At 42.4% G+C, this 13,245-nt stretch overlaps 1 protein-coding gene across 11 annotated transcripts in view; it reads right to left on the minus strand.

Moving 5' to 3' along the window:
- Positions 1–13,245, minus strand: part of GTDC1 (glycosyltransferase like domain containing 1) — a 231,123-nt gene that overhangs the window by 45,134 nt on the left and 172,744 nt on the right. For all 11 annotated transcript variants that reach the window (XR_013987035.1, XR_013987036.1, XM_081007918.1 and 8 more), the window contains one exon: positions 3,700–3,809. Coding sequence is in view for 9 of the 11 variants with exons in the window: in XM_081007918.1 (XP_080864044.1) it covers positions 3,700–3,809 (110 nt within the window). In the remaining 2 variants the exon portion in view is untranslated. The remainder of the gene's footprint in view (positions 1–3,699; positions 3,810–13,245) is intronic.

Consider the following 13,245-nt stretch of genomic DNA (forward strand, 5'->3'; position numbering starts at 1 on the left):
CTGGAGGATAAGCCAGATGTGAATCAGGATACAACTGCTGCCCATCCTCACTGCATTGCTTCAACATGCTGTGTGTTTTTAGCCATGCATCCTCACATGTCCTCGGTCCACATTCTGGCACAACTAAACATGTATACCAATGTGTGACTATGGGCCAGATTGAGGCATTGGCGTCTTCTGAAATCTGTAGGAATCTTCTAATCAAAACTAGGCATACTATTTGCACTTATGAGCACCTAGAGAACACCGTGGCTACACAGATGCATTTTTCACTAAGCAGATTAATATGTTACAAGTCCCTTGCTGCAATAAACAAATAGTTAGAACATTAAACTGGACTAATTTAATGATATTGTAAATATAACAGGCTCTTACTTGCGGTTTAAAAGTTGGGATAGACTTTCAAGAAAGCAATAATCTTTTACTTGTTGAATCAAAGCTTTACTATCTTACGTATTTATAATACTTGAACTTAGGTTGTTTGTTTGTTTTGCCACAAAGCCAAGAAAGTCTCCCATCATTCTGACCAGCTACGGGCAACAGACCACCGGTGCTTTAACAACTCTACTAATTGTGGTCTTGTTAAAGAGAAAAACTGGTTACAGTGATATCTATATATGGCAGAATTCAAATGGATGCACTGAGATCCCTAGGCTATGTAGGATCACTTCATACAATACTTTTTTGTACTTGTATGATCACCCAAGAACAAAATTCATGCAATAAGGTTCTCAGCTGAAAAGCACAGGTGTCTGGGCTTAGCCACTCGACTCTTTAAAATTTATGTGAACTGGGGCCCGAGTCTTTCACATTTTATTTACTTATCCTAACCCGTGGCAAGCAGCGGCAGGGCTTGATGGAGCCCACATGCACAGTCTCACTGCTTGCACCAGACAGGATAAAAAGCTGAGGGCCAGGGAAAAATGCCCCTTTGCTGTGCCAGTTTTCAGGCTGGTGCAGTGAAAAGGCCTGTTGTCACCATTTGATGGTGGCAGGGATGACTTAGGATCCATTGGATCCTGTAGAGATCCACCCCACCCCCAAAATGCCCCATTTTGGAAGTTTCCACTAGCTACCACTACCTTTCTATCATTTGGGTGGGTGCACTAGGGCACTTCTTATCTATGGAGCTCCCAAATGGTTGGAAGCCAGAGGACAGACACATTCACCCTGTGCAACCTCTGTCCAGCATAAGGAAATAAGGGGGTTGGATTGTTCTGTTATTTACTCATATAGCTCCTCTACACCTAGAGTTTTCTAGGTGACTCACCATGGTTTTCGAACAGCTTAGTTCCTGAACGTTTTGGCTTCTGAATGTCGCAAACCTGGAAGTGACTGTTCCGGTTTGCGAACTATTTTTGGAAGTCGAAGTACAACAGGGCTTCCAATTGGCTGCAGAAGCTTCCTGCAGCCAACCAGAAGCTGTGATTTGGTTTTCAAATGTTTTGGAAGTAGAATGAACTTCTGGAACGGATTCCATTCGACTTCCAAGGTATAACTGTAGTACCTAAAAACAGGCACACAACATGTTTGTTTAAAAAATGTTTTTGATCTCCAAAGACAGCTACTACACTTCAAGGTTTATTTACTTGGACACCCCCCCCCCGCCCAATGTGCCCTTTTTTGTGTAGATGACCAATTCAATAAAATACAGTGGTACCTCGGGTTACAAACACCTTGGGTTACAAACATTTTGGGTTACAGACTACGCTAACCTGGAAGTAGTACCTCGGGTTAAGAACTTTACCTCAGGATGAGAACAAAAATCGTGCGCCAGCGTCACGGCAGCAGCAGGAGGCCCCATTAGCTAAAATGGTACCTCAGGCTAAGAACGGACCTCCGGAACGAATTAAGTTCGTAACCAGAGGTACCACTGTAAACATGTGGAGAATGACCACATAGAAAGTTTTACTATTAGGTTGCTGTCTAGATCCATGTTCTGAACCACTTTTCTGCTACATCAGATTGAAACGGAATCGCTCTTCCTAGTATCTCTTTGGTACATGTACATCTGTTGTTAAAATTCTTTTTTAAAAGGCGACAACACCACACACAACCCCCCCACACACCCCGGAGCTAAAGGCAGGGCAGAGGCACAAATTACATAGCAAAGCGTGTTCTCATTAAAGGAGAGCACGTGTTGCGGATGGGGCCGAGCAAAGCACCCCATGGTTGCCAGGCAGGATAGATTGAAGGGGCTTGGATCGGATTGGTGGTTGGTGTTGCTGGGGTAAATTTGATGTTGCCAATTTAGGGGTGGGAACAGAGGTTATTTAAACAAGGCTCACAGCATGTTCCTTTCTCTTTCGCTGTGGGCATCGGATCACCCGCCCACCCTCCCTTGATTGGGTTTGTGCTTTGACCTTGCTATGCCTGTCATGGGGTCGTCCGCATTGGTGCGGGGGCCTGGTAGGAATTTTTCCTTTTGGCTGATTAGTGTGTGCTAATTGGTTTTTGCCTACTGCGTAGCAAATTGTCACAACTTGTAAGGTTGGCGGTTAGGCATTGGTCTTGGAATTGGTTGGTGGAGGGGTATGGATTGGCTGTGCCTGCCCCTCCAATGCTGCTGCTGCACAGGACTTCCATTAAAGGAATTCAGGGGCTTACCATCCTCTCGTCCAAACCCTTGGTGCAGGGTGCGGGCCGCGTAAGCTCCTGGGAGCATGCGGGGAGTAGCTGAGGGTCTGTGTCGCAGCTCCAGTTATCTCTGATCTTGCTCCTCCACACTGGCTCTCGCTGGAATCCGGGAGTCAGTGCTGTCCCCAAGGCGGGGGGGGGGGGACAGATAGTCATAACCAATGCCTAAGCAACCACTCACAATTTGTATTTTAATAAAGTTGTGGCCAAAATTATGCCAAAAACCTTAAACAAAAATTATGTGTGATGTGTGAGTTATTGGGGTAAGGGTGTTTTGGGGGACCTCAGCACGCAAATTAAAGAGATCAAAAGAGAAAGATCCCAGTCCTTATCAAGATGGCTAATGAGCACCATAGGTTGGCTATAAAATTTGTCTATGTATGCAAAAGCACCTAATAATGACTATACTGGGGTTCCAGAACCATGACTCATATGCATGTATGGTACAAATTTTATATGTACTCAGAAGTACCGTATTTTTCCATGTATAAGACAACCTTTTCTCTGAGGTTTTTTTTTGTGATAAATTGAAGATCGTCTGATACACGGGTTAATATGCTAAGTAAGCAAGGGCTGGTGCTGCGGCAGTAGCAGGGACATGTCGGAGAGGAGGCTGCTTACCCGCTCCTCCTGGCTTAGGAAGAATATTTGGTGAGTGCCAGTATGTGGTGTATTACAGCACCAGTTCCGTCAGCCAGAGCAGGGGGTCGTCGAAAAGCTGCTCAACAGCTCAGCAAACTTACAAAAGAAGTTCAACAATTGTTGAGGGCTCCCAAAAATAGGGGTCATCTTATACATGGGCTCAGGTTATACACAGAAAAATATGGTAAGTCCTATTGAGTTCACTGGCATTTCCTCACAGTTAAAGCAGCATAGAGGATGTGGTTGCTAGCAGCTCTTAACAAAAAACAATTGCTGCTAACTTTTATATACATACATATTTAATTTACCACTGTGCTGCAAGTTCTCACTTTTACCCAACTGCTCACTTTCAGGAAACAAAATTACAGAATTGCCTGTTGTGATATCTATAAATGTAGTGACTGAAAAATAAATAAATACCTGGAACATCGGTGAAGGTCTCTCCAAGGACAGAAACATGAAAACTGAGGCCCATCTCTTTCATTTTCAGCAGCACTTGAAAGAAACTTTTGGGATCCTTATCGTGTTCCCTTGAAGTAAAACAAAGTGCACCTTGACTTTTGGATTATTTATAGAGAACATTACATTTTATCAGAACAACATTTGCACTGCATTCAAAGTCTATTGCAGAATGTCAGACTTCAAGATGCTTTCAGGCTGCAATTTTTATCATCCTTTCCTGGAAGAAAGCTTCTCTGAAATTTGTGAGACATACTTCCAAGTAAAGTTGTTTATAAGCACTCCCCCCCCCCCCCATAACATGTTATGGAGATAAATTCCCTTTGGGATATTTTAGCTGAAAAAACAAAACAAAACATTTGTCAAACTTTCCTCCAAACCAGCTCACAGTATAATGCAATGCCAACTCATATCAGAGGAAAGCCTTTGCAGAAATTTCAGCAGGTAAGTGATTTTTGAAGATGATCAAAAGCAAGAGCTTTCATGGAGAGTGGAACAAATTTACACTAGGCTTCACCCTGGGCCCCTACTGTTTGCCTATGAGACTGCTGGCACATAGAGCAGTCAATGATAGCGCTGCCACCTTTATATGCTAGAGTTATGCCATGCTTATCTTGCATGCGGTTCAACTGCAGAATCATTGCGAAGAAACAAGTTATGAATTGGCTCTGAAAATGCTTCTGCCCTAGACCAGGACATGGTTTTAGCGTAAACTCATGCTGCAACAGATTTCTACCTGTTTGCATCTTCAGGAAACTCACTTTTAAAATGACCAGGAAGTAAGGACAAGCTTTGATACAGAAAATAGGTTGCTTATTATATTGTTTGACCAGTGAAAACAAACTGCAAAAACTGCAAAATAGCCTTATATTATACGGCCATTGTAGAGGGATAACATGTCTGTCAATGCATAGGACTGAGCTTTAGTACTTTACTAAAGCTCGCCCTAAGCATTTGCAGCTATGTTATCTCTCTACAATGGCTACAGTTCTATTATATCAACTAAGTCCCATCCCAACTTGGTGGGATTTGTTTCCAAGCAAGTGTGCAAAGGATCAGGCTGCACAGCTCTTTAACTCCAGCAGACTGATGCTTTGTGATTTTGCTGGCAGTATACCTTTTTACACATTCCAACACAAGCATTTTTAAGGTGGATTAGTAATTAAGACTGGGCCTTAGAAAGCCAATATTCCTTTATCATAATAGAAATAAATTGCTTACAATTGTGTGCACGTACCAAATGTGACTGATTCCTGATAGCTCAAATGGCAGAAGAGAGACTGGGAAAGAAAGACCGGGTGGCATAGTTCAAATGATAATATCACAAGGAATTTAAGTTTACATTGGTACCTTTTTTCTGCAACACTCCCTTCGTCTCACTCAGCCCCCACCAGCCCCCCACCCCACCTCCATTTCTGGTTTAGCACTAAACCATAAATCAACTGTGTGGGAAGGTGCCATCTAGACAAAACCGAAACATGTTGAAAATGAACATCATTTCCTACAATCTGGCTACTTACATTAATAGTACAATGAGCGATTACCCATTTGAAGGTATATTTTGCCTTTTGATCTAACTGCTCTGTTTTAAATCACTGTTCTTCGCCCAGAAGTAAACCAGATGCCCTTCAAGCATTTCTTTTCTTTTTTAGAAACTTCTACCATATTTATTCTCAAGTTATAGGCAACATGACAGTCTAGTGGTAGAAGTGGTGCATTGCCCTCATAGGCTAATTATGAAGAATGAATATGCCGGTTTATCTCATAATAACCATCAGAAGTATTAATAATTATATCACTTGAGAAATCTCATGCTAAATGGCATCTGTATCTCTGCATGTGTTAATTTCCAAGTCAGTCAATATTTTTGGTTATCTGATGTCAAACAAAGATCTCCTAATTAAACATTACTTTCCCAGGTTTTCAAATCAGAAGCTGTAAGGTCTAAAGAATGGGACTGCTATAAAAAAAATATGTACAGAATTAGCATTAACAAGTTGTACATCTTCCAGCTTGTGTGTGTTTCCAGTAATAAAAAGGAATGCCTTGTGATATGTTCTGCAACTGGACACCCTAAAGATTCAGTAGGATTGTTACTTAAAAAAAAGCAGACACATGTACTAATAATTCAACAACTTTTTACACTGCCAAGAGAAAAAACTAGAATCACAACAATATATTTGTATTTATAGAGGCTGTTCCCAAACGTAAAATTATGAGAAGCCAAATCCAGTGTCGCTTCAGGCACCAAGAGCTTTTGTAGAGTTTTGCAGAGTAGTGATTAAGAGCATGGGGTGCGAGGCAAGATGCCTCCAGCACAAAACACACCACAGCCACCCTTGACAAGCAACCTCCAAACAAGGGATGAGGAACCTGTGGCCCTTCAGATGTTATTGGACGGCAACTATCATCTTCTCTGACCACTGGCAATAGGGCAGACAGCAGCTGGTATCCAACAGCATCGGGAAAGCCACAGGTTTTCCATCCCTGCTCAGGGCCAATACTGAGCCAATAATAACGACTGTATTAACGGGCAATTGTAAGGATTCCTGAGGTGACATATTTGAAGTACTTTGGTCAAAGTGATACAGAAATGTCAAATACAGCTGTACCTTGGAAGTCGAACGGAATCCACTCCAGAAGTCCGTTCGACTTCCCAAAAATTCAGAAACCAAAGCATGGCTTCTGATTGGCTGCAGGAAGCTCCTGCAGGCAATAGGAAAATGCGGAAGCCACGTCGGACATTCGGCTTCCAAAAATAGTTCACAAACCTGAACAGTCACTTCCGGGTTTGCGGCATTTGAGAGCCAAAGCGTTCGAGAACTAAGCTGTTCGAAAACCAAGGTAGGACTTTATCATCATCATCAGGTGATAAAAGACATATATGGTTCAGGACTTTGATTTGGAAATATCTCAAAAAGGAGCAGTTGCTTTGGTTTGGGGGCACTTATTTTATGAAGCAAGGTGACGAAGTGAAAGCTATCGCAGAAAAAGGGACGAAAACCTGTAGTCAGGTTTCAGATATTTTACAAAAAGCCAGAAGAGGAGGGAAGGGGGAAAGCCGATTTTAAAAAATTGTACCTATACTATAAAAGTGCACAGAGTTCTATGACACCACAGAGACAAACACGTAACAAACTTTCTTCCATCTGGTTTTATTTTATTTTTGGTGAGGGAGGAAAAAGAACACATTTCAAAAAAGGTGCAAAAAGAAGCAGTGGTGATTAAAGTACAGTGGTACCTCGGGTTACATACACTTCAGGTTACATACGCTTCAGGTTACAGACTCCGCTAACCCAAAAATAGTGCTTCAGGTTAAGAACTTTGCTTCCGGAGGAGAACAGAAATCGTGCTCCGGTGGCGCGGCGGCAGCAGGAGGCCCCATTAGCTAAAGTGGTGCTTCAGGTTAAGAACAGTTTGAGGTTAAGAACAGACCTCCAGAACAAATTAAGTACTTAATCCGAGGTACCACTGTATAACAAAGTAGATCTATATAGGGTGTTGTACAATTAGAGCAAGTTGTACAAGCTCAGAACTAGGTAAGTCTGCCTAGAAAAGCCATGTTGTTTCTTTCGTCCGAGCTTACTAAGAAGAAGAAGAAATGAAGGAGACTCTGCCAGGACTGCCTTAACTATAATGAATCACATCTTAGAATAGGAGCCCATTCCTTCGGACTACAAGGACCCTGCAAAGCAAGCGGTTCTGCATGTCCGGTTGTTGAAAAACTAAGATAACTCGACACCAAGGAAATGTGAAGGCAATTTCAAAAACACAGCAGTACTCGGAACAGGATGAGAAATGCACCAAGGCCACTACACTGTGTCTTATATATCTCCTTGCAAGTTCAGGAAGAGTTGCTGCATTGTTCAGAAACCAGGAGGGATGCTTCCCTGGACGACTGATTGATTGATCCTTTATGAAGCAATGCTATCCTCTTTTGGAGAGTGGTTTGGTGGCCACGAGACATTGCAGACCTCCCTTTTTGTGGCCAGAGAGGGGGATTCACAGTGGACCCCAATGTGGCTGCATAAAACCCAGCTGCTGTTGCAAACCTGCTCTCTCTGTTCTGAGAGTGGTGGGGGCCAAAGTGGGGCAATCCAGACTATAAGGGCAGGGGGAACTTTAGATACACCATATTCTAGGTCCTCTCAGTCTCAAGACATGCCTCCAGGGGGGGAAATTATTCTGGCCTTGGAAACCAGAGAAGTTCTTTTTTGTCTCATTGGAACCAATTGCTAGGGAACAGGCAGGGAAAACAAACCTGATGGAAAGAAGGGGACAGAGATAAAAAGCCACCCCTCACATTCTGCCTGGGCCAGTGCAAGTCTAGCAGGGCTCAGAAAGTAATCATTCCTCCACCACAAACTCTCCACTTGTTCTCTCTTGGAAGACAAATTTGTACAAATTCGAATATAGATGCAGTTGAGAAATTTACAGCCCAATCCTAACCATATTTATTAGAAAGTAAGACCCATGCATTTCAGGGATTTACTCCTAAGTGCAAGTCGGACTGTAGCCTTTGTAATCAGAGGGGGGGGGAGCATTTCCCCACTCTCGCTTTTCACTAAATGAAGTCTCTTAGGGTACATCATGATACAATATAATTTCATACATAACTGACACGTGTGCAAATCTCTAAAGGTATTGTGTATGTTGAAAGGGTTATAAATAAGCTGAGCTAAAAGCAATATTAAAAAGGTCAATCTTAATCTTCTTAAAACATTTAACAAAGGAGCTTTCTAGTATTTCACTGGTACAGAAAATTCAAAATGGGGAGGTGGCAGGGGGAAGAGGCAGGCTTAATACTGTTTTTCAAATATGTAGCGCCTAACCAATGCACCTTTCTCAGTATCAGTAAATAAAACAAGAAAACCTCCCTTTCAGGTAGAGACATATTGGTCTTTGGCTAATAAGGTAAACAGTATTCAAACATACCTGCAGCTCATAAGAGCCCGGGGGGGGGGGGGCTGATCTTTTCATTCATCACATCACCAGAGTTTGCTCATTTCCAAAGGTATCAAAGGTAGGAGAGAAGCAAATCCTTACTCTAAAGTTAAACAACAGTGTTTATTATATAATTTGTGAAAACCATTGATGATCTCCTGAACAGAAATAACAGTATTGTGTACAGAGTAGCTGACATGGCCAAGTATCCAGTTACTGACATGGGACAGCCAATCAATGTGGATTAAAAGACAGTAGCTGCCATGGTCGATCATCAACCAAAATAATTCGTTCTTATTTTAAAAACACATGACGGTACAGGTCTTATGGGCAGTGTGCACCCGTATATGTATATTTGCATACATGTGTATGTAAAAGCCCTGTCTGTGGAGTCCCTGCTCCAAGTGCCCTCTTTATTACACTGAGGCAACCAATGGAGGGAGCCTTTTGTATTGCTATGCCCTAACTCCGTAAAAAGGCATGGATGGCACCAATGTCAAAAGCCTTTTGACACTAGGAGACAATATTCCCATGTGCCCAGGCATTTTATGGCTCTCCCTGCTGTACCCCAACTTCAGTCGCTTCAGCAGGGAGAGCAGGGATGTCAGCTCCTTTTCCTGACCTACTAGTGGAGTAGAGTGCCTATGTGGAGGCTGAGAAGGGCTTTGGGCGCCAAGAGGGGAGGAACTCAGTAGGTGGCAGGTACTGGTCAACAGCCTGAACAGGGGGGTGCAGCAATGTTGCCAGAAACAGGTGATGCTTTCACAGATGAGAGCAGAATCACCCACCCCCCAAAAAGCGCACACTTGCAATCCCAACATTCCTGCAAAGTGAGTAAGTCTTGCAAGCGAGAACGTCATTTAAAAGCTTGGCAGATGAGGCACGGAAACTGCTGGGACGTTTACATTGCTTCTGTCTAGTTCTGAAAATCTTGCCTGATTTCTGGACTCCAGAACTCTGTGTCTGCTGCTGTACCGTTAGTTGCCTGAATAAAGATCTCTTTCTTAAAAGCACGTAAGAGCCTCTCTCTGTGTGTGTTGGGCACGAGGTGGGTTTTCATTTTTTTAAACAGGTACATGAAGGAAGGATCAAATTCTAATATTTTCTGGTGAGAGTGCTAATGTGAACAGCACAAGAGAAGAAGCCATTATCTGCCAAGAAAATCTATTAAGAACGAAAAGGGACATGGCATGTGTGGTGGTATCCAAGAACACACCAACGCTAAGCGAAATCAATTACTAAGGCCAGTTAATTCAATTCTGCACAGTTTTATTTCAAGCTAATATTTCCAGCTGAAGTTAAGGTATATAAAGCTCTTTTTTCTATGCTGATGTATTCACAACATTCCTTTTCCTTTAAAAATTATTACATTGCTGTCAGCTCTCTAGTTCTTCGCAGTTTAAATCAGTTGGAGTTGGCTAGTTGAAAGGATACCTGTTTTGTTCCATTCAATAATTCCAGTATATTAGGAAAATTTCTCCCCATGAATATTCCTGAGTTTAACAACATTCTCAGCATTAAAATCTACAAGGAGCATTAGAACCACATCCTCTGCTGTGATCACACAGAGTGTATGTGAAATAAAGGAGGAGAGATGTTAGCAAAGGCTAACATAGCATTTAAGATATTGTGACAGCCACCGCCCAAACACCTGCCTGGAGAAGGGAGACTAGGCCACAACAAAGTATACCCCTCTCCAGTACCTTTGTAGCAAAAACGAACCAAAATTGGATGAACACAATCCTCCAGCCCTAACATACAACTGTCCCTAAGCTTATCAGGCTTTTAAGCAGGATTCCTGACACACAGGTAGACTTTTAAGCCTTTCTCCTAAGCTGCTCAAAACTTCTATACCACTTGGGAGTCCCTTGATCTACCCATCTTCTGGTTGTCTGTTTTCATGGACATCTCTTGACAACAACAACCTCCTTCTCTTGGGATATCAAGCATGTTGTATCCAGCAGTGGCTACACATTTGTGCAAGGTGTGGAATCCAGTGTTCTGCAATTCCCTGCAACTCACATACTGGGAGAAGCTTTACAGAGGTAAATGAAGCTACAGTGGGAAGATATTTGCCGTGGTATATAACAGTGGTAGTGATATTGAAAGGCACAAATCAGCTGCTCTGCACTGTGCTAGTAGAAGTGCTCAATGAAACTCAAAACTCAAGGAACAAAGGATTAACTCATAATGATAAAACATTAAAAGGCCTAAGAAAATAAAATATGTTTGTCAGCTGCCAATAAGACAATAACCTGGGTGTCAGGCAAGTTACCCCAAGGAGGGCATTCCACAGTGGGGTACTATCACTGGAAAGGTCCTTTCATTAGCAGCCACTCTGGGTAGTGGCATCCAGAGAAGGACCTCTAAATAAGATCTCAAAGTTGGGGTAGATACATGCCTTGGCCCAAGCCATTAGTGGCCTCCAGGGTCCATACCAGCACTTCGAATTGGACCTAGAAATGGGACTAGAAGCTAGTAGAGATGACAAAGCATTTGTGTTATACTTATATATTTTCCACTGGCTGCAATGTGCTTATGTTGTGCACATCTTTCTGTCTGAGGCAATAGGATGACAGCTGCAAACAGGATTCTTTTGTGGAGGTGCACTGACACAAACTTGGATTCCATTTTGTATAGTAGTTGCCTAATACTCCAGATGTAAGTAATAATCCAGAGACACCCAACGTGGTGCCCCCTCAGATGATTCTGGAATCCAATTCCCATTGTTCCCAGCATGCATGGTCAATGGTAAAGGTTAAAAGGAACTGTAACCTGAAGAACTCTGGAGAGCACTTCATTGGTTACCTCTGTAATAATTATAATGGGAGTCACATGGTGTAAAGAAAAGAGCTGGAAGCAACAAATAAGATGGAGGTGAGAGGGCAAGAGTATGAGAGCAATGTATTATCAAAGGGTTCTAGGCAATGCACATATATCTACAATTGTAGGAAACATCTGCATACTACTTGCCAAGACCACATGGAAGAGTAAACCGGTACTTCCTGAGGTTCAAAGAAGGTCATTCTTGATTTGTGGCTAGCTTACACCACAGGAATTTTCAGAAAAAACAAATATAAATAGAATCATAAAATTGTAGAGTTGGAAGTTACCCTGAGGGTCATCTTGTCCAACCCCCTGCAGTACAGGAATATGCAGTTGTCCTATATGGTAAAGATGTGTATCCAAGAAGGGCAAGTTGTCAAAAGAATGATACCTGACCTGGCTTCAGGAACAAGCTAACCATGCTCCGTTTCAGTATATAAGCTCACATTGTAGCTTCAGAAACAGTCCCACAGCTGGGGGCAGAGAAGACAGAGGAAGGGGAAGCAAAGGGTGACACAGACACTGGGGTCCCTGTAAAGAAAAATAGGCCTTCATATGCACTAGAAAACCTTTCCAGTTGATAGTCATTGTAGCAAGCTGACCAGGTTTCTTGAGGTAGATATGCATATTGAAGTTTATGCTAGGCTTTTTCAGTTTCTTGAGAGTAGATCTTGCAAAGACTCACATAGTCTGACACTCTGAAGAGGAGAATGGGGAAGCAACAAAAAAACTATGCTATTCTAGGCGGTATCAACAGAAATATAATGTCCAGACCAAGGTAAGTAATAGTACCGCTCGATTCCATTTTGGTCAGACCACACCTGGAGTACTGCGTCCAGTTCTGGGTGGCACAATTTAATAAGGATGCAGAGGAGGGTGACCAAGATGATCAAGAGTCTGGAAATCAAGCCTTATGAGGAACGGCTGAAAGAGTTGGGTATGTTTAGCCTGGTAAAGAGGAGACAACAAGGAAATATGACAGCCATCTTCAAATATCAAAAGGGCTGTATCTAAAGATCTTAAAATGGAGCAAGCTTGTTTTCTCCTGCTCCAGAGGGTAGGACCTGAACCAATGGCTTCAAGTTACAAGAAAAGAGATTCTGTGTAAACATCAAGAAGAACTTTCTGACAGTAAAAGCTGTTTGACAGTGGAACGGACGCCCTCAGCAGGTGGTGAACTCTTTTTATTGGATGTTTTTAAGCAGAGGTTGGATGGCCATCTGTCACGTATCCTTTAGCTGAGATTCCTCCATTGCAGGGGATTGGATAAGATGAACCCTTAGGGTCCCTTCCAACTCTACAATTCTATGAAATTGTAAAACATAAAAAGGAAAGGATATCTTGACTAAAGCAAATAAATCTCCACAGGGTCAATTTGTGATGTTCCAAACAGATATGGCTGCAATAAGAGGAAACTTCTTATTTTCTTAGAAAACAATCCTTGTCCACGCATAGATCAAGAGTGCCCTATTTCTCCAGTACCTCTTGGTGGGCATAAATAGGCAGGGCAATGTGCCAGGGAAGTCCAGGGACTGGAAGGCCTGTACACATAAATTCTATATCCCCAATCCAGTCTCCCCTCTCTGCTTAGTTAAGTTACACAAATCCTGAACAAATCTATGGAGAAAGAGTGCTCTACCAAGTCATATGCATGCAATCAGTTTCAACTTTTAAGAACGAATGAGGGAGGCATATCTTAGTTTCTGAATACCTAAGACTGTTGGTCTTAAGAAGATA

This window comes from Podarcis pityusensis, assembly GCF_964106645.2.
Source record: "Podarcis pityusensis genome assembly, chromosome: 1".
NCBI classification, from domain to species: Eukaryota; Metazoa; Chordata; class Lepidosauria; order Squamata; family Lacertidae; genus Podarcis; species Podarcis pityusensis.